This window comes from Podarcis pityusensis (genome assembly GCF_964106645.2).
Source record: "Podarcis pityusensis genome assembly, chromosome: 10".
NCBI classification, from domain to species: domain Eukaryota; kingdom Metazoa; phylum Chordata; class Lepidosauria; order Squamata; family Lacertidae; genus Podarcis; species Podarcis pityusensis.
The window spans coordinates 14,557,191-14,579,206 of record NC_138035.1 but is presented as its reverse complement, the minus strand read 5'-3'; the positions used below and the strand labels follow the sequence as shown (position 1 = coordinate 14,579,206).

At 46.4% G+C, this 22,016-nt stretch overlaps 2 protein-coding genes across 3 annotated transcripts in view; one reads left to right on the top strand and one right to left on the bottom strand.

The window, feature by feature from the left end:
* The window catches only part of RECQL (RecQ like helicase), a 66,173-nt gene that overhangs the window by 40,939 nt on the left and 3,218 nt on the right, over positions 1–22,016 (bottom strand). The gene's annotated exons all lie outside the window — the stretch shown is intronic.
* The window catches only part of BCAT1 (branched chain amino acid transaminase 1), a 60,094-nt gene continuing 41,221 nt past the window's right edge, over positions 3,144–22,016 (top strand). The window contains exons 1-2 of one of the 2 annotated variants that reach the window (XM_081023139.1): positions 3,144–3,421; positions 20,960–21,028. In XM_081023139.1, the coding sequence (XP_080879265.1) occupies positions 3,416–3,421; positions 20,960–21,028 (75 nt within the window). In that variant the 5' untranslated portion in view covers positions 3,144–3,415. The remainder of the gene's footprint in view (positions 3,422–20,959; positions 21,029–22,016) is intronic. The other variant, XM_081023140.1, reaches the window with a different exon arrangement.

Below are 22,016 nucleotides of genomic sequence, written 5' to 3'. Positions count from 1 at the left end.
CAAAGCCTTAACTTGCATGTTGGCTTTCTGTGCAGTAAGGGCTACAGCCTATTTACCCTCCCCTCCCAAGAGAGAGAGAGAGAGAGAGTGAATTGCTATGATGATGAGTTCAAAGCTGCAAGCAGCTGTTGCGCAGATCAGCCAAAATGGCATTTTGCACCAGTTCAAATGCAGCAGCGGTCCCAGAATTCAGATGAGACATTTTGGAGCTGCGCCTGGTTTTGAATTCATTTTTATTTTAAAAAACTTGCAACCCTCTCTTTCAGCTCACCTGATCTCTTGGAAGTGGTATACACGAAGCATTAAAAAGCAATTAGTACAATCATTTTAAGAAGCGGTGTAATTTCAATAAAAATAAAAAAAAGGATAAAAGCAACTGGAGGTGCATCAGCGTAAAACATGGAAACAATTTCCAGCTGAAAACAAAAGGAAAATGTCTGGGAAAATAAAAGTTACACTCATGCAGTAAACAGTATAATACATGCATACATCATGAACGTCTGCCTGTAAAAGCAACTCGGGGAGTGAGGACCAACAGCAACAGAACCCAAATGGCACCACTGTGAAATAAGGAGGAGGTATTATGATGCCGGTGTTCAAAAAGCTTTTGACAAAGTACAATGCCCAAGACTCCTGAGTAAGCTTAGCTGTCACAGAATGAAAGGAGAGGTGCTTTTGTGGATCGGCAACACAAAGAAGAGAGTAGGAATAAATTCATAGTTATCCCAATGGAGGGTTGTAGAAAGTGGGGTTCCCCCAAAAGATTGGTATAGGGACCTGGGCTTTTTAACTTATTCATAAATTACTACGGGTTAGAAGGGGAGCCATGAGGTAGCTGAGTTTGCTGAATGTTCAGGATTATTAAAACAAAACTGATCTCCAAAAAGATCTCTCCAAACTCAGTGAATGGGTGGTAAACTGGCAAATGGAATTCAATGTAAGAAGTGTAATTGGATGCATGGTTTTTTTTGGGGGGGGGGGGCAGAAATCTAAATTCCATATACAGTGGTACCTCGGGTTACATACGTTTCAAGTTACATACGCTTCAGGTTACAGCTCTGCTAACCCAGAAATCGTACTTCAGGTTAATAACTCTGCTTCAGGATGAGAACAGAAATCGTGCTCCGGCGGCGCGGCAGCAGCAGGAGGCTCCATTAGCTAAAGTGGTGCTTCAGGTTAAGAACAGTTTCAGGTTAAGTACGGACCTCTGGAACGAATTAAGTACTTAACCCGAGGTACCACTCTAAATGCCCATGGTTCTGAACTGGTAGTGACTTGACCAGGAAGGAGACTTTGTAGAGGTAGAAAGTATATTACCCCACCCTGTAACAGTGGCGTAGCATGGGGGGTGCAGGGGGGGCCGTCCGCACCGGGCGCAACATCTGGGGGTTAGGGTTAGGGGGCGCAAATCCACGGGTTAGGGGGCGCAAATTACTTGCCTTGCCCTGGGTGCTGACAACCCACGCTACGCCACTGCCCTGTAATGTAGGAATTTCAACACACGGTTCCCCCATCCCATTTGAAACCATGCCAGACCCTACTTAGCTTTGCAAATGTGCTAGCGGTTTCGTTGCTGCATTTTTATACCCCCTAAAAACCAGGGAGGGAAACCTTTGGCCCTCTGGATGTTGCATGAACTATAATTCCCATCATCCCTGGCGCTGGGCTAGACAGGAGAATTAACCGGAGGGCCAAAGCTTCCCTACTATTGCCCTAAAGTTTATTATTTTTTTGCATCTGAAAATCTTGGGGTTACCCCAAGTCTGCTGGTACTTTTCTCCTGTGCACGGGAAGACTTGAATCAGAAAGAAAGTGGATGGGGGAAAATAGCCCTTTTAATGGCTGTTAGCCATGTTGGCTAAATAGAACCTCCAAGTTCGGAGGCAGTCTATCTGAAGATCTTGGCTCAGTGTGTAGCAGCTGTGATGAAGGCAAATTTAATTCCTAGGGGATAGGGGTCATTAGGAAAGGAATGGAAGATAAATCTACCGATAATAATGCCTTTGTACAAATCTATGGTGCAATGGCCCTGGGGAATATCTGTGTCGCCTCACCCCAGAAAAGGATGTTGCGCAGCTGGGGAAAGTTTCAGAAAAGGGGTGACTCACAATCATTTTTACATTAAGGGAACCTAAATGGTATGCCCCCCCCCCAAAAAAAAACTGGAGGAGAGTGACACATAGCCATAGAATGCTAGAATTGTGGAATCATAGATTTGTAGAGCTGGAAGGGGCCTGAGGGTCATCTAGTTCAACCCCCCCTGCACTGCAGGAATCTCCACAAAAGCATTCCTGACAGATCATGGCGGGAGCCACCACCAAGAAGCCTCCCTCTTTCCTTAGAAACTCCTTGTTTTGCATTTGCACCCCTGCCCTTGCTAATAATACAGTGGTACCTCTGGTTACGAACTTAATTCGTTCCAGAGGTCCGTTCTTAACCTGAAACCGTTCTTAACCTGTGGTACCACTTTAGCTAATGGGGCCTCCTGCTGCCGCGGCACTGCCGCCGCCTGATTTCTGTTTTCATCCTGAAGCAAAGTTATTAACCCGAGTTACTACTACCGGGTTTGCAGGGTCTGTAACCTGAAGCATCTGTAACCCAAGGTACCACTGTAGTAGTAGTAGTAGTAGTAGTAATAATAATAATAATAATAATAATAATAATAATAATAATAAAAAATAAAACAAACAATAACAAAATGATGATAACAACAACAACAACAGCAACAACAATAATAATTTTTTATTTATACCCTGCCCATCTGGCTGGGTTTCCCCAGCCACTCTGGGCGGCTTCCAGCAAAATATTAGAATACAATAATTGATCAAATATTAAAAGCTTCCCTAAACAGGGCTGCCTTCAGATGCTTAATCAAAAGCAAGCCCGCCCCCCCCCCGCGCAACCGGCTGCCTAGGGCAGTGCATGCATAGATAGGTCCGGGAGGAGAAGCAAGCGCAAGCGGTCGCGAGGACGGACGTCCTGGTCCCTTGCAAGCGCTGGACTTGCGCCTCCTCCAAGGATGGGGATATAGATGCACGGATGGAGAACCGGGATGACGGCGCCGCCGCGGGGATCTGCCGCTCCTCCTCCCCTTCCTCTGCCCCCTGGCGGCGGCTGCGGGGAGCGCCGTTTCCTGCTTGTGATGCAATCGGCGCGGGTAGAAAAAAGCCGCCGTCGCCGCCCGCTGCTGGAGAAACTCTCGCTTGCAAGCCGGAGCTGCAACGTGTCCCGCCGGCGCTCGCTTTGCTGGGCTTTTTTTTTTTTTTTTTGCAGAGCTCTGCTTCGGGAGCGGCATCTTTTGGAGACGCCAGAAGGAAAGAAGCACCCCCCAGCGCACACACGTCTCTGCAAGCCGTCCACCTTTTCCTCTGCCCACCTTTAAATTTTGGGGATTGGGCTGCATTTCTCCAGCGCAATGAAGGTAAGATCTGGAGGAAGCGATCGTGCGCAGCAGCAGCAGCAGCAGCTGCTTTTGCATCGCGGGAGGGTGGGAGATGCGCGTCAAGGAGCCCCGGCCACGTTTGCAAACACATACACGGGAGCCAGCTCACGCGTTTCGGGCTCCGGAGGCAGAGAACGATTGCAGCTTCTGGGCCGATGATCCGGTTCCAATTGCGTTTCTTTGCTCCCCAGTCGTATCCATATGGGCCAGTGCTGAAAATGTATAGGCTCGGAGGAAACGGGGGAGCCACCCGCAATTTATTTATAGGAATGCTTCTTTTTTTGCATTAGTTCGTTAAGATTTTGAAGGTTCCTTTTTAAAAAAAAGTGGCGGGACTTTAAGGGTTAAAACCCCGAATTGCATTTTTTCATTTTTTCCCCCTTGCACGTTCAGTGGCTTCCCCTCCAAAAACAGCAGCAGAAAAACAACAGGCAATTGCAATGACTAATTCGGACTGGAGATTTCCAGGGTTTATTTTTGTGGCTTATTCTGGAAAGAGCTATATTGTATATATGTGTGATTTAGTTTGTTTGCGTGTGTGATAGATATGCATTTGTGTCGGATGCTGCGATTTGTGGGGCCCCCGGAGTTTATTTATAGATCTTAGCTCTGCAGTCAATTTGCATGCTCCGAATCAGGTCATCGGGGAACGGGAGAATCACTGGTTGTTGACGGGCACCCTCCGTGTAAATGGGAAGATGTGAGCTGTCCACTCCGCAGACGTGAGACCCTGCGAGTTACGTATTTCGCTTTTCTCCCGCCTCCCCCAACTCAATCTTCTCCTGCAACCGAGCTTCTGTAACAGATGTGTTCCAGATCCTGTTTCCTTTCACACATTTCCTCTGCTCTGTTGAAGGGAAGGGGAAGAAATTCTCATCTAAACCGCTAATGTGCACCTTTTAAACTTCCAGGATGGCTTGTGGGTATTTGGGGTGGGGAGGGAGGAGGCAGTAACTTTATACCCTAGTGAACAGCTGAACCCCAGGAAGTATTTGGGGGGGGGGGGTTGAGCCTGCAAGTAAGAGACAGAGAATACAGAGAAAGGGTCTGTATTCACATAAGTGTCACTGCAACTTTGAGCTGCGTGTCCCCTGGCAAGCTGGGACTTGCAGCCAGAAAGCTAGCTCCTGGGCCAAACTCACTTTGGGATCCTTTCTGCCGTCTGATGACAGCCACACAAGCTAGAAAATAAAGGTTGCCACCTTCTTTTTCTCAAGGGCTGTGCTCCTCTGCCGTTAACAGCTGGCCGAGAGGCTTTAATAAGTCGCTGAAGCTTTTCCTCCCAAACTTCTCAGATCCAGGGGAAAAAGCTTCGCCTGTTGAATTTCAGCCTGCCAGGCTGCTGCCAAAGGCTAGGGCAAGGCTGGCAACCATGTAGCGTCGCATATGAAAAGTACGGAATGCAGAAGTGACCAATCGGACCTGCAGCAGAATGTTGCCGTGTGGAGTACTCCTGTTCAGGGCTCCAGCCAGCCATGCCCTCTTCCAGACTACTCCATTCCATTTCCCTCCCCCCGGCACTCCTTCCACAGTTGGTTAGCATCCTCAGTCCTCATTCATAGGACTTAGCAACCTGTCCTATACAGAGTCAGGCCATGGGCCCACTTGGCTCGGTATTGTCTGCGCCAGCTTTCATCAACCTTTTAACCCAAACGTGTGTTTGAGGACCCATTTCTTACTCTTCCCTCATAGATTTGCATAGCAGTAGTGTCTCTCTCTTGGGTCTATTTGTCTGTGCTAGGGATTGAACCTGGACCTTCTGCATGCAAAGCAAATGTTCTGGCTCTAAACTACGACTCTCCCTTCAGTTGTTTGGGTCTCCCTTACTTTTAGCTTTCTTAATTTGTTGCCATTTCTGCGGAGCTTAGGGGCTCCCTAGGCCTGCTAACACAGTGCCCGAACCCCTTGGTGGTTGTACAGTGCTTCTTGGCTCCCCGCAGATTTGGGAGTTATGTGGATTAAACCACAGAGCCTAGGGCTTGCCGATCAGAAGGTCGGCGGTTCGAATCCCCGCGACGGGGTGAGCTCCCGTTGCTCGGTCCCTGCTCCTGCCAACCTAGCAGTTCGAAAGCACGTCAAAGTGCAAGTAGATAAATAGGTACTGCTCTGGCGGGAAGGTAAATGGCATTTCTGTGCACTGCTCTGGTTCGCCAGAAGTGGCTTAGTCATGTTGGCCACATGACCCGGAAGCTGTACGCCGGCTCCCTTGGCCAATAAAGCGAGATGAACGCCCCAACCCCGGAGTCGGCCACGGCTGGACCTAATGGTCAGGGGTCCCTTTACCTTTACTTTTATGAGTATATATTCAGGGGTAGGCAGCTTGGTGCTGTGCAAATATTATTGGACCCTGCTTTCTCTTATGCATTGACCAGGCTGGCTTGGGCTGATGGGAGTTTGGAGCCTGGCAACATCTCGAGGGCACCGCGTTGCCTATTGCTGGTATATATTATTTGGGCACTGCTCAGTTGGCCTGCAGTCTTCCTCAGGCTTAGCTGATGTGTCAAGGTGATGTGCTAACTAACCAAAGGACTGGACTTGTACCATTACAGATTGCCGTAGGTGCTTGCATGATGGAATGTTCCATTTATTGGAACGGGGGGGTGGGGAGCCCAATAATGTTCATACACATAGAAAACCTGGTGTATCAGAGAGGTGGCTGCATAACAGCTAGCTTTCTAGATGCATGGAAATACAGGGGGAAAGGCAAGGTTGTTTTTTTGCGGGGAGTACCATCACATCTCTTTTTAGCTGCCCTTGGCATCCAGTTTGTGCTGGCATCCGCGGCACTTTTTATCAAGATATGAATGCTGGCACCTCCTTTTATTTTTACCAAAAACAAGCACTGGAAATAGTTGTTTGCTTCAAAGAGCATTTGGTCATGATGTGATTGAATCTGAAGCGGTCCAGACCAGATCAAGCTTACTCCCTGATTGGCCGTTTATGAGAACTTGTTATCTGAAAGTCAAAAATCCTCCAATATTTTAAAAGGATCCTCATCCACTGCAAAGGGGGAATGGAAGAAATTGTTCCCAAAGAATAGCTCTGTTAATCTCTACCAGTCAAAGGAATAGGAAACCCCTTGGCATAAATGTATTTTATTTTATTTATTTCATTTCTATACCGCTTTATATATTTTTAGGGAAACGAATCTCAAAGCCTGTTTTCCACCTACATTACGACATCAAATAAAACAATCCAGAATAAAACAACGGAAAGTCAAATATGAAGTATACATTCAAAGCAACATAGTTAACTGGAAACCAAAATATTATCAAAATAAAATGTGACAGAGGTCACAACTACAGAATGCACATTTAGCACAGCAAAATTATCTTAGAAACATTTCAAAAGAAAACATTTCTAAAGGAAGTAAAATAACGCACATTGAAAGCTGCGCAAACCAGCAGGAGAAATAAAAGTATTATCATAAGTTTGCAGAGGAAATAACAGTGTATAGACTAAGGCTCAACTTTGTCAGTTGTGTGAAATGAGATTGTGAAGCGGATGGCTGGTCCGTACATGGGACATTTTTGTGAATAAATCAATTTGCAAAGTGAGCTTAAAAGTTAACATTAATCAGCATCTGCTCAGAAGGCAGAGGTTCCATATCCATCCATGAGGGCAGAAGTGCATGTTATGTGATTCTTCGTTTTTTGCTATAATTCATGGAGGTTGAGGTGGTGTTCTGCCTCAGCTGAACAGGATGCTGAACTACATGAGCTTTTCTGATACGTTCCAGCAAGACCCTCCTGATGCCCTTACACTTTGGAAGATTCCCACAGAGAGGGAGGCTTCTAAACTCTTTCCTCTTCCATTGATTTTCTCCACTGAGCAGTTCCACCTCCTATTGCATTTACCCGAGGAAAAGATTCCAGTCCCAGTATCTTTTCCCCAGTGGAGACAAAAAGCAGCTTTTCGTTGGTGTCATTTTTTAGCAATTATTCCCACCCACTTCCTGCATTTTGCATGGATCTCAGGAGTTGTACTGCATGCTGTTTTTTCCTCTCTTTTTAAAATGTTTTTATTAAGTATTTTCTTGGGTTACAAAAGTACACACAGCTCCTCTGTTTTCAGACCATAAGGTCCTTTCTACAGATCAGTTTTTATTCTCTTGTTTTTTGTTAATATCGTACACGCGGCCTAGGATTTTTTAAAAAATAATTAAAGGCGCTAGGACAGAAATATTGTTTAGTAAACTGATTAAGGATGGGGGGGCGGAGCATACAGGTATTCTGCAGTAAAACAGCACAAGAGGGGAAGGATGGAAGAAACTGTCTTCCCCCAGCCGTCTCTTCTCGGTTGGATTGATTTCCCTCACAGGGTCGTTGTGCGAGCAAAAGGACTTCCGCCTGTGCAATTCAGCTTCCTCTCCTTGTCTGCACCCAGTATGCTTTCCTCACCCCCCAAAAAAGAACCCCTAGAACATATTTGGAGAGAGGGGAAGTTATTCCATGGGAGCAACAGCTTCCTCGTATACGGCCCTCCGTCCTTCCACTTAAAATTGCATCTGCGTTGCGTTTTTACATTTTTAAAAATTATCCCAGAAGAATCGTGGGGCTGCACATAATCTGTGATTCTGCCCTGAATGAAAACAATAGAAGTTCACAAGGTGCAATCATTCTTGTCAGCAGCCCAATGGATGTAGGCATGTCCAGGTATAGCCGGTCCTAACAGGCTCAGGTTTTAATCTCTGCAAGTCATCGAAAGTGAGAATCATTAGTTAGTGTTTGTCGTGGCAATACCAACTTCGGTACGGTCACAGCAGGGTGCAGTGCCAACAGTACCATGAAATAGTTTGAAGCGCCGCAGAAGTCAACTTTGGGTTACCTGTGATGGAATGTCCTGCCAACAAGATAATGGGATAAGAAAAACTGTGTGAAAGTGTTTGGGAGAGAAATTGCCAATTTTTTTGCTGCAAAGTACTCCCATTTTTGCCGTTGCTCTTTGAAGCACCCATGTAGAAAGCCCTCCCTCTGAAAGTTTTGGGGAGAACATCATACCAAGAGAAGTTTGCTTTTAATGTATTGCTGCATGCTGGGTTCTAGACATTAATTCCCTGGCACCAGATGCTACCAGCTATCTATATCAGGGACGGAAAGGCTGTGTTGTTGGACTCCAGTTCCCATCATCCTTGACCGTTAACCATGCTGATAGAGGCTGATGGGAGCTGGAGTCCAACAACATTTGGGATAGCGAACTCGGTAGAGCATGGGACTCTTAATCTCAGGGTTGTGGGTTCGAACCCCACAGTGGGCAAAAGATTCCTGCATTGCAGGGGGTTGGGCTCCAATTCTGTGATTCTAGTATTCTATTTAGAGAACCACAGGATCCCCCAGCCCTGATCTGTGTCCATAAGCTCAGTTGCTGTGCTTCACGTGTTTCTCCTTATGAATGCAGGGTTGCATGAAATGCAAGGTACACAAATGGATTTTCAGCAGGATAGACGCTAGGTTTTTGGAGAGGTGGGGGAGATTTTAGGATTGTGGGAATGTACTGTACTTGATTTTGTGTGTGTGTGCTTGAACCTTAAAGTCCACCATTGGAGATGTGAGTCTCAAAACCATGGCTGCCTCTGCATACATGAGGCACAGATGCTTTGGCTGGCAACTACAACTCATGGGAGTTGTAGTCCAGAACGTTTGGAGAGCATCAAGATGGGGAAGGTCGTTTTGTTTTAGCTGTTGTTTGTCCATCAGTGAAAAGCAAACGCTTCTGAAGTCCTGCTGGGCACTTAAGAGGAGGAGGTGCATGAAAATCTGTCTGGAGGCTAGAATTGTTGACATAGCGCTAAACCATGGTTTAGTGTTTCGTCTGAAAGCATCCAGCGTATATCAAAGGACTCTGAGCCCTTGGAAAACTGCTGTATGAATGCTAAGCGTCGTTGCTCTCATCCAGAAATTCAGAGGTGCTGACAAAATAAATTTGGAACCCTCCTGAAAATATTAAACAATCACACAATTATGAAAAATGACAAGCTAAAACCATGCCTGTCAAATTGAAGTCAGTTTCTCTCTCTTATTATGACTGCTTACTCAGAAATGATAGCAGTTGTCTTATTTACATGACTACCCCAGCTGAGTCTCTGCCCTTGCAAATGCAAGAATCCTGTCTCAGTTATACAAGGACCAGGAAGTACCAGTTTCCTTGGAATTAATTGCTTTGTCTCGCAAAAGTATCCATTAAGAAACCAGGCGATGGAGTAAAACGCAGGGCGCTCATCCTCTTAAATAAGCCATTATTTTTATTAGAGGTTAAATTGACTTTCCTCCATCAGAAGGACTTTGGCAAATATTGCCATATGCGGCTGAAAATGAAAACGCACTGGCTTTGCTTATCTGAAAGATAAGTGCGTCTCCTTTTCCTTTCCCACATCAATCCAGCGAAAACAGTGTTTGGGGATAATCAAAGGTTTTCACTAGCTTGTGTTATCTGATTTAAAAAATCTTAGCACATCCATGTCTTTCTGCATTTGATGCCCTACATTCTAGAATCTCAGAGTTGCCTTCCTTTGATGCTTGCTGTTCGTACACAGAATTTAAATGCAAGATCAAATAGTGCTTTGGGCATAAGATGGTTGCCTGGTCTGCCAGGGCTGAGTCTTTTTCTGCTGTGGGGTGTGATTTTTGAAGGCGGAAACCCCAGTAAGCACCTGATGATTCAGGGTGACCTTTTTCTGCCAGGGCCACATTGCCTTGGAATGATCTGTCAAGGGCCGCATGGCAGGTGGGTCTGGAGCTGAAACTGGGTAGGGGCAGAGCTAGAGGCGGGTGTGATCCCACACTTTACTCTCTTCCTTGTTGTCACCCACATGGGGTCAAAGGTCAAATGAAATGGGATCACAGGCCTCAGATTGCCCACCCCTGATTTAGTACACTTCTCCATTGGTGCCCAGGGTACATTTCACCATGTGAGTCAGGCGCATAGGAATAATTTTTCCAGTGAACCCCATAGATGCGGATTGTAGAAAACTCACCCAGACTTGAGCACTGAGTCATGCTTAGCAAGGCAGTGGAAGGATGGGGAAATTGCTGAAGGAGTTTCCACTGGTTGCTCCTGTTCTTGTTTGCTGAACTCAGTTTGATCCACCAAGGCCCTGAGCATTACAGAACAAATTGTCCCTTAACTACGAAAGGGAGATGGGCCAAGCATGGTTGCTTAGGAAATTCCACCTGCAACCAAGCCCCACTGAACCAGTGTTAGAAACTCAGGCATATAAGCTAGACACCAAATGGCTCCTTAAACCAGGGTTAGTTGCTATTTTGGGGCCAGACAGCTTGAAAGCCGTATTTTTCAGTACAACGTTTTGGTTCCTGAAATTCATTCTGATTGTGCAGATAAAATATTACAGTTAGAATTCTACAGGATCCAAGGATCCCCAGGCATGCAACTCTAGATGGTGGAGACCTCAGGCAGTATCCTGGCACCCGGTCATCTTCACTTGGTTGCAAGCAGCCGAAAGCCAGGTGCAAAATGTACCTGCAAATTTCAAACACTGCTTTCACCTGCAGCTAAGCCCCACTGAACGCAACTCCCAAGGAAACATGCATAGGATTTATTGCCTTCTTAAAACACATTGGTGCACCACCAATCTAGGTTTGTTTATTTGAGAGGCTGAAGTTAGCCCTATCCTATTTCAAAACACACTTGCTCGCTCTGTGAGCAGAGATGCTTTTGTAACAGGGGCCCTTTTAGTGCTAGGGCAGAGCAGGGAGTCAAACTTCCTGTTGGGTTATTGCAGACATAAATGCAGCCAGTCCATTTTGTTTATGGCCTCCTCTCCCACAGCAATAAAAATTTAACTCTTTTTGGAAGGATCATTCTAGCAGAATAAACACAGCAGTCTGGTCCGCGAAGACGGGCTCTCGGCATCTCTGCACAGCCATTCTTGTTTGACTTCACGCTCCATGGATTAGTGTGCCTGGCTGGTTGCATGAGCTACCCAGCCTGGAATGATCATAAATCCGTCCCTCACCTGCCTCTGACAGGTGTATTGCAAACAATACTCCTGGGTACAAGACGTTTTGCTGCCCTGGAATTTTAGTGGTGGTAGGACTGTGCCTGCAACTTCGACTGTTTTATTATCTTTAAATATAAACCCAAATCTTTACGGAGGGAAGGTGGAGATCTGCCCTGATAGCTGCTCCGAACATTGCATTTGTTGTTATTGACGATCGTATCTTTCCTTCTAATAGCAAACTCAGCCGATTAAGTGACGACATAATTGTTGCCCAAACAGGGCAACCGATGAATAAGGGGTCATGTCAACATGCTCAAAGGCAGACGTACGCTGCAGAAGTAGCTCCTCCCTACCAGTTCTGGTGGAGTCATAAGAACGTAAGAAAAATCCATTGGGTCAGGCCAGTTGCTTGTCCAGTCTAGCATCCTGTTCACACAGCGGCCATCCAGATGGCTGTGGGAAGCTCACAAGTAAGATCTGATCTCAAGAGCACTCTCACCTCTTGTGACTTCCAGCAGTTGGTACTGAGAAGCATTTCTGTCTCCAGCCACGGATGCAGAGCATAGCTGTCATGGCTAGTAGCCTTCCACAGCCATCTCCTCTCTGCATTAATCCTGTTTCCTCTCTTCTCCCTTCCTCTCCCCAACCTCAGAATAAGGCAGTGTCCTTATGTTCCTATGGGCTGTTGTTCCCATATAACATTCAACTCCCAGTAGTGATGTATGGAAGTGAGAGCTGGACCATAAAGAAGGCTGATCGCCGAAGAATTGATGCTTTTGAATTATGGTGCTGGAGGAGACTCTTGAGAGTCCCATGGACTGCAAAAAGATCAAACTTATCCATTCTTAAGGAAATCAGCCCTGAGTGCTCACTGGAAGGACAGATCGTGAAGCTGAGGCTCCAGTAGTTTGGCCACCTCATGAGAAGAGAAGACTCCTGGAAAAGACCGTGATGTTGGGGAAGATGGAGGGCACAAGGAGAAGGGGACGACAGAGGATGAGATGGTTGGACAGTGTTCTCGAAGCTACCAGCATGAGTTTGGCCAAACTGTGGGAGGCAGTGGAAGACAGGAGTGCCTGGCGTGCTCTGGTCCATGGGGTCATGAAGAGTCGGACACGACTAAACGACTAAACAACAACAAACATTCAACAAGTGTGCTGTCTGTGTGTTTGAGCTTCACAAGTCAGCAAGTGTCCATCCTTTTGCACAAACACTTGTGCATGTTCAGAGGCAGCTTGTACCTGAGTTCACTCTTAGTGTCAACAAAAGACTCCTGGTCCTTATTGCCTTTTTGTTTCTTGTTCTGAATTGTTCAGAGAGGAGGAGCGTGTCTTGTTTGTCGCTCAGTGGTACAAAGAGAGAATTATCTGCATATAGGAAGTGAGATTTATAGGCCAACAGGATGCAGCGAGCAGCTTTAATATAGTTGCTGTTTTTGCCCCTGTTGTCACACTAGCAAACAATGCAGTTGTTAAGCAAATGGATTAATGCCGGGTCTGACAAGCAGGTCAACAAAAGAGACACTTAGAGGCTCTGTTCTCCGGTTCAGAAGAGTGGAAATGTCTCATTTGGCCACTTCGTTCTCTCTGCCGCTGCCGCTACCGACTTGCCCCAGCAATTCCAAAGCAAGTGATGCTGATGCCAAAGGAGGACAACCAATGCACGAGTTTTCGGAAAACAGGCCCCATGACCCAAGTGTTAAGAGGTATATTTCAGCAGGAGACATTCGGCGGGAGACACAATCTTCGCCACACGGTGCTGGAATTCCAAGTAAAAACAGCAACTGCTTTGCATCTGTTCCTCTGTGCATCCAAGACAATATCCCTGACCTAAGCTCCTGGGTCCTCCAAAAACCAGCAAGGACTCAGGGTAGGCTGGCTGCTCTGGATACTGCATTTTAGCAGGCAGTGGCCTGGGATTTGTGATCATCTGATTTCCAGGACCTCAGGAATTCAGAGCCACTGGTTTGTGGCTTTTTCACCTCTGCCATAAAGTTGCTGTGTGAGGTCCCCTGAGGAGTCCAGTGTTAGAAACTCAGATATTATAAGTTAGTGCCAAATGGCTCCTTAAACCAAGGTTGCAGCCGCCAAAACAGAATGTCTATCTGCCATTTTGGCTTGGTGCTGACACCGCATCCTTTTCAGTATTGGATTTATTGTATCTGCCCAGGCATTTTAAGAGTATGGTATTATAACTGGCTAAATTGCTTTATCCATAGCTGTTGGCTTGCTTTTCATAACTCATTTGCATTTTTAAATTCCCTTGTATACTGCCTTCGATTCCATTTTTGGATAAAGGGTTTTTTCCTTTTCAAAATTAAATTTTAGATAAAATAAATAAATTCTTGCACTAATTGCACACCTCCTTCCAACTTGCAGATAACAAGCAACGTGCATATTGTTGCATGCCACCCCAATCTCCGAGCGGTGTGAGATTCCAGGGGTTCCACCAGGCTCCTGCCCAGGGTTCGGGTTCCCCGGAATGAGGGGGGCAGCGGAGATTGTTGTGTGTCTTTAGGATATATGGTTTATTTAGTAAAGGTAAAGGGACCCCTGACCATTAGGTCCAGTCATGGCCAACTCTGGGGTTGCGGCGCTCATCTCGCTTTATCGACCGAGGGAGCCTGCGTACAGCTTCCGGGTCATGTGGCCAGCATGACTAAGCCGCTTCAGGCGAACAAGAGCAGCGCACGGAAACACCGTTTACCTTCCCACCAGAGTGGTACCTATTTATCTACTTGCACTTCGTGCTTTTGAACTGCTAGGTTGGCAGGAGCAGGGACCGAGCAACGGGAGCTCATCCCGTCGCAGGGATTCGAACCACTGACCTTCTGATCGGCAAGTCCTAGGCTCTGTTGTTTAACCCACAGCGCCACATATTTATTAAACCTGAGCCTACGCTGGAGGGGCTGACAGCATTAACATCCCAGAAGGCTGGGCTTCTCCCATAGCCACAGCCTTGAATTCTAGCAGAAATCAAGCATGGCTCTCCCTCTCTTGCCTTCTCCCGGCCTCTAGCCTAGCTCACCCACCCATCTCTCTGGCTTTTGTCTTCCTTAGTGCCAGCCAGGTGAGAGAGTGGGACTAGCCATTTGCCCTCCAGCACAGAGCAGCTTCCTTTGCCAGACCAATGGCCATGCTTAGACCCTTACCTGTGGAATTTGACAATGGAATCCTCCATTCGATTTTAACCCTTGCTGGGTCCAATGGATTTAAAGGGACTCAGGCATCTTACAGCCTAAATGCCACCTGCCCGCCCCTAAAAAAAACAACGCCTCACAACAATATTAATTTCCTCTAAGGCAACACTTTCTTGGCTGGCCTCGTCTGCTTAACTTAATTGCTGTGCTGAACAACTGCTGAGACTGCTTGTAAAGATTTAGGGCTTGCATAATTCTGTAATCCATTCTTGACGTTCTTAATTAAATAGGCAGAAGTAGGAAGAGATGGAAGAAATTGTGACGTGGTTTTTCATAGAAACATAGAATTGCAGGGACCCCAGGGGTCACCTAGCCCAAGTCCATGCAATCTCAACACGCGGTCCCCCATCCGATTTGAAACCATATTGGCCCCTGCTTAGCTTTGCAAAGGCGCTTGCAGTTTTACTGCTGTTCCACTAGGTTTCCAGCATCTAATAGCCATCCATAGTTCTCTCTCCTCTGTGAATTTGTCTAATCCTCTTTTTTAGCCATATAGGTTTTTGGCCAGTCTTTGTCTCCTGTGGGAGGGAGTTCCGTAGTTTAACTGCTCTGCATGAGGAAGGATATTCTTTTATCTTCCTGAATCTTCCAACATTCAGCTTCTTTGAATGTCCTCAAATTCTGATATTATGAGAAAGGGAGACAAGCTTTTATCTCCATCTACTTTCCCCATGCCATAAACGTCTATCCTCCTCCCCTTTTCTCTCAACTTCAAAGCACCTTTGCTGTGTTTATTCAAGGTGGCACACCCAGTTTCCTCCCTCCTCATTTCATCCTCACGCCAACCCTGTGAGGTAGGCGTCCGATCCAAAGTGACATTTTCCACCCAAACGTCAAGCCCTGGGCTGAGGTGAGTGGGAAATAGATCTCTTGAATCAGCATCTCACAGCAAACACCATCAGTTTACTGCACAGTTTGGGATTTCCCCCCCCTGGAATATTTCTTTTTGCACCCATTCTATGTCAAATGGAATTGGGGGGAGGATATTCATCTGGGTCTAGCTTTGCAGTAACCTGGATGTAGTCCTCGGCTTCTTCAGACCCTTTTTCAGAAAGGTCACGAGGAGTTGCAAGCCTTTTCAGCTGGTGTTAAAAATAGAGTTGAGTGACTCAGCCGTTCAGCGACATCACTTTCTCTGCTTGATGAAATAGCAACGGATTATTTATTTCTTTAAGGAAAGAAAAAAACACAAACTCCCCAGTGGGTACCGTTATTGCTTTGCAAGTAATCTTCTTCGTCGCTTCCTGGCTGAAGTAACACTATTAATTCTATTTTTAAAAATATATATATTTAAATGGCTCTGCGACAGCTTGCTGTTTGTAGTAATTTTTAAAAGGATGCTGTATTGCAAATGGCAGCACGAATGCTGCTTTGAAAATCTCCAGCTTTGAAGACAACATTGCAAAAGCATTGTGATGGGAACTCTACTTCCTTTTATTTTGCATTTTAATTAAATGTGCCATCCATGCAATTAGCATTTGTTTGCACAGGTGATGGACCTCTGGATTGCCTGTGGGCTGCTTGACTTGTGGGGGGAGGAAATAGTTGGGCTGTGGCCATTGACCCAGAGGCTCCCATTTTGCTACTGCAGGCATATGAATCATAGACTCCCAGGGTCCTCTAGTCCATGGGTAGGCAAACTAAGGCCCGGGGGGGGGGGGCGGATCCGGCCCAATCGCCTTCTAAATCCAGCCCATGGATGGTCCGGGAATCAGCCTGTTTTTACATGAGTAGAATGTGTGCTTTTATTTAAAATGCATCTCTGGGTTATTTGTGGGGCATAGGAATTCGTTCATTCCCCCCCCCCCCAAAAAAAAACATAGTCCGCCCCCCCACAAGGTCTGAGGGACAGTGGACCGGCCCCCTGCTGAAAAAGTTTGCTGACCACTGCAATGCAGGAATCTCAACATGCAGCCCCCCTTCCAGTCTGAAACCATACCAGATCCTGCTTAGCTTTGCAAATGTACTAGCAGGTTTATTGCTCCACCGCCAGGAGGTAATGCCTTATACCCAATCATATTGTTCGTCTACCTATAGGAGGGGTCTCCAACATGGCACCCATAGGCTCACATGTACTCTCGGGGACTTCCCCTGGTTCTGATAGGATGTTCTTTTCTGCCACTCTCCCTGCTGCAATTAGGCTTCATGGCATTCTGTTGTAGCCAATAGAATATATTGTAGTGTGTGCTTGGTTGCAGTGCATGTGTGTGGTGCCCACGATAATTTCTCTAGTTTGCCGGGGGACTCATTGGCCCAGGAAGGTTGGCAAGTTTTTTCTATTCTAGCTAGCAGTGGCGATCTAGGTTCATAGGCAGAGGAACTGCCCATGGTCTGAGCCTTCTAGCATTAGAAGCGATTGGTGGAAGTTGGAAAGTTCTCTGTTATGAAGAAGAAGAAAAAGAAGAAATTTATTTATACCCAGTCCATCTGGCTGGGTTTCCCCAGCCACTCTGTGCAGCTTCCAACAGAATATTAAAACACGATAAAACATCAAACATTAAAAACTTCCCTAAACAGGGTTGCCTTCAGATGTCTTCTAAAAGTCAGATAGTTGTTTATTTCTTTGACATCTGATGGGGTGGGGGTGTTCCACAGGGCGGGCGCCACTACAGAGAAGGCCCTCTGCCTGGTTCCCTGTAACCTCACTTCTAGCAGTGAGGGAACTGCCAGAAGGCCCTCGGAGCTGGACCTCAGTGAACGATGGGGGTGGAAACGCTCTTTCAGGTATACTGGGCTGAGGCTGTTTAGGGCTTTAAAGGTCAGCACCAACACTTTGAACTGTGCTCAGAAACGTACTGGGAGCCAATGTAGGTCCCGCAACTGAGCCCTTTGCAAACATCCTTTGTCCTAGTTAATAAGAACGTTGTGATTGATGGAGCAGGATGGTCAGACTGGACTGTTCTTATTGTTCTGAAGGCGATCACTCGCACCATTGCAGATGAGCTTTTTGGAAGACCAGTGTCCAGGTCACACGATGGGGCACATTCTGCCTTGCTGTATGACAAAGCGGGTTCTCCTTCATGGACAGCACGTGTTGCGGTGGGAGCAACCATGACATTCCCTGTTGCTGGGCGGGTTAGTTTGGATGGCCACGGATTTGATTGGGCACCTCCAATGTTGCTGGAGAAAATTGATTGTGGCAATTTTATTTGATTGATGGGGGTGCTGTATAGGTCCCTGTGTACAGCGTTGAGCTTCTTCTTTTCGCTGCACGCATCGGATCACCCGCCCACCCTCCCTTTATTTAGGGTTTGTTCGCGCTGACCTTGCTGTGCCTGTCATGGGGTCGTTTGCTTTGGAGCAGGGGCCTGGTAGGAATTTTACCATTTGGCTGATTGGCTGGTGGCATTTGGGTTTTGCCTACTGCGTAGCAAATTGTCACAACTTGTAAGTTGTGGTTAAAAGGTAAAGGGACCCCTGACCATTAGGTCCAGTCGTGACCGACTCTGGGGTTGCGGTGCTCATCTCGCTCTATAAGCTGAGGGAGCCAGCGTTTGTCTACAGCTTCCGGGTCGTGCAGCCAGCATGACTAAGCTGCTTCTGGCGAACCAGAGCAGCGCACGAAAATACCATTTACCTTCCCGCCGGAGCGGTACCTATTTATCTACTTGCACTTTGACATGCTTTCGAACTGCTAGGTTGGCAGGTTGGCAGTTGCGGTTAGACATTGGTTAATTTTTTGGTTGGTGGAGGGGATGAGCTTTGCCTGCCCCTTCAATGCTGCTGCTGCAAAGGTATTCCATTAAAGGAATCCAGGGGCTTGCCATGCTTTTGTCCGAATCCCTGGCAAAGGGCTAGGGCCATGCAAGAGCCCCAGGGAGCATTTGGGGAGAGGTGTGAGCCTGGCACCCAGCTTTTTCTCTCCCCAAAATTGCTTACCCTTACTGACTTCCATGCAGGTGTGGTTGTCAGTTCTGTTCCTACCTCCAAGTGGGAACAGACAGTCGCTAACCAATGCCTAAGCAACCACTCACTTACTGTAATTCAATAAAGTTGTGGCCAAAATTATGCTAAAAACCAAAACAAAAATGATGTGTGAACGTGTTTTTATTCAGGGGTGTCTTGGGGGTCCTCGACACACAAAGGTCTTTCCCCAGAAACTTAGGCTCAAACAAGCCCTGGCAGCTTTAGTGAGGCACTAAGCCCTACACAGCGCACCAACCATATTTAAGACTCCCAGGTGAAGCTTTTTCTTTTTTGCTTTCTGCACAAGCAGGGAGGGGTGTGGGTGAGATTGCTGGGCACACCCTGATGCTGCCTTCCCTTTCCTTTGGGGCTTAAAGAGGGGTAAGAGCTATATTATCTGTTGCATTGCAGAGGACTCTGCTTGCAGGCATTTTGCCAAGCTGCCTAATCTCCTGCTGCATTTGAAAGGTTGGTTGTCACCCGGGAACAGCATAGAATATCAAAGGAAGATTGATGGACTGCTGGATCCTTCAGGAGACTCCAGTTGCTGAGTTGCTCACCTCTGAATCATCCTGACCTCCAGTTGACCTGAAAGGCAATGTGCAAATCCTGACAATCCTGTTAGTGCTAGTAAATGCACACAGGATTTTAGAAACACATGCAGGGACTAAGCAGGTTCTGTTAACAGAGTTACATTCACTCCATCCTTAGGAAAAGAGAGGATTGCTAAGTCACTGGTTTTCTTGCAGGTAGAGGTAAAGGTAAAGGGACCCCTGACCATTAGGTCCAGTCGTGACCGACTCTGGGGTTGCTGTGCTCATCTCGCTTTATTGGCCGAGGGAGCTGGCGTACAGCTTCCGGGTCATGTGGCCAGCATGACTAAGCCGCTTCTGGCGTACCAGAGAAGCGCACGGAAACGCCGTTTACCTTCCCGCCGGAGTGGTACCTGTTTATCTACTTGCACTTTGATATGCTTTCAAAATGCTAGGTTGGCAGGAGCAGGGACTGAGCAACGGGAGCTCACCCCGTTGCGTGGATTCGAACCGGCGACCTTCTGATCGGCAAGCCCTAGGCTCTGTGGTTTAGACCACAGCGCCACCCGCGTCCATTTTGTTTTCTCTTGGTTTCTCATTTTCCCAGTCTTAACCTTCTGTTCTCCAGATTTACACATCCGTTTGCGATTCATTCATTTAATCTTTTGCTGTATAATTTTTTAATCAGTTTTTTCAAACATTTTCACAACAATCTTTGAATCAAATAGTTACGTTATTTCATGAATTGACTTCCCACCCCCCATTTCCCCATTTACTCAAAACATTTTCTACGACATTGTATCTTTATCTATTGCACAAAGTTTTTTCTATTGCAATTATGTTATCGTCCTTCTTCTGCCACTTTGATCTCAAATCCTGCCCGTGATTTCATTTGACTGTAATATTTTTTTAAAAATAGTGCATGGAAGGCCTCGATTCTTCATCGTTTGGATCTCTTAATTTCGCTGTCATCTTTGCCATTTCTGTCCAGTTCAATCTCCTCCCCATTAATACAGTGGTACCTCGGGTTACATACACTTCAGGTTACATACACTTCAGGTTACATACGCTTCAGGTTACAGACTCCGCTAACCCAGAAATAGTACTTCAGGTTAAGAACTTTGCTTCAGGATGAGAACAGAAATCATGCTCCGGCGGCGCGGCAGCAGCAGGAGGCCCCATTAGCTAAAGTGGTGCTTCAGGTTAAGAACAGTTTCAGGTTAAGAATGGACCTCCGGAACGAATTAAGTACTTAACCCGAGGTACCACTGTATATGTGTTCTTTTGCACACTTTAACCTAGTTTATGTGTATGTTACTTCCCTGCAGAGCTGCATTGCAAAATTGCACAAGTGCGAATTTCAGAGGCAAGCACTGTGTTTGAAATTGCAGATTGCTCTGGAAAGTGTGGAATAGGTCGGTTCTCCTTTAAATGGGAGCTGAGTCAAATGTCTTTCCTGTCCCCAGTTGCAAGTTGCTGTTCTAGACTGCTGCCAGGAGTACAGGGCTGCTCTTTGGAACGCAACTAGCATTTGGTTTTGATTTTTCATCCTAGAGAAAGGGCCGGGGCGGGGTCATTAAAAAAGGTCAATAAATAAATAAATGTATGGATGATTGATTGAACAGATAGAATTGCAGACTGCTGCCAAGTCCAGGTTTTAATTTTGAAACAATTGTGCTGTTGTTCCTCGGGGTCTCAGGGTCCCTAGCGCTGGGCACAAAGTAGGATTTAGCCAATCCTCTTGTGAGCCAGAAAGAGTCGAAGGCACAGAACAAGATGTCTTGTACGCTGGCAGGCTGCGAAAACTGTAGCCCTCAGGTAGTCTTGCCCAAAGCAGTAATTGACTTCGTTTCCCCATTTTTGAGTCCCTAGAACATATGCTTACATTCTTCAAAACCATGTTGCCTTTTTGTTTCTTGCAGGGTTGTCAAAATGACTGCGCCACTGGATGTATGGAGGCAGCCACAAAGCATGCGATCGAATCTTTCAAGGTATGTCGTTTGCTAAAGCAGGAGTGCCTGTGGCAGTTCTCTGCTCTGTGCAAAGCATTGTCCTTAAGAGGCACGCAGATGGAGTCAGCCTGTAGCGCTGTGGACATGTGTAAACATTGCAGTCTTGGTGGGGGTGTCGTGAAGGCTCCTGGAGCAATTAAACTTCAGAGCTTTTTAGGGGTGAAGAAAACAGCTCCAATTCCTTCCTCAGAATCCTGACAGATTGTTGTGAGTGAAAACTTGGAAGCGGGTATACAGTGGTACCTTGTTTCTCAAACGCCTTGGTACTCAAACAACTTGGAACCCAAACACTGCAAACCCGGAAGTAAGTGTTCTGGTTTGCAAACTTTTTTCAGAAGTCGAAACGTGCTCCGTTTTGAGTGTTACGCTTCCGATTTGAGTTCCACACTTCCGTTTTGAGTTCCACACTTCCGTTTTGAGTGTTACACTGAGGTCTGTCTGTTTTTGCTATTTATTTTGCATTTTGTGGCTCTCTTTTTTGTGTGTGATTGTGTGAAACCCAGTTCAGCTACTGATTGATTGATTGATTGTGTGACTACAGTACATTGTTTATTGCCTTCATTTTATGGATCAGTGGTCTCGTTAGATAGTAAAAGTCATGTTAAATTACTGTTTTAGGGATTGTTTTTAAAAATCTGGAATGGATTAATCCATTTTGCATTACTTGCTATGGGAAAGCGTGCCTTGGTTTTGGAACGCTTTGGTTTTGGAGTGGACTTTTGGAACGGATTAAATTTGAGAACCAAGGTACCACTATAATGGAGTATCCTGGAAGAGGACATGGAACCTTAAACAGGAGTCCTGAACAGCCCCCACTGCACTTTATTATCCCTTTGGAGTTGAGCTGTGTCTTTGTATCCTTCCAGGCCATGATCTGTATGGTTTCAATTTTTGATTTCCTTTTGGCAAATTTTGCTTTGCTTTCAGCCTTTTAAGGATCGCCTCGTCTTAAGCCGGCAGCCAGCTC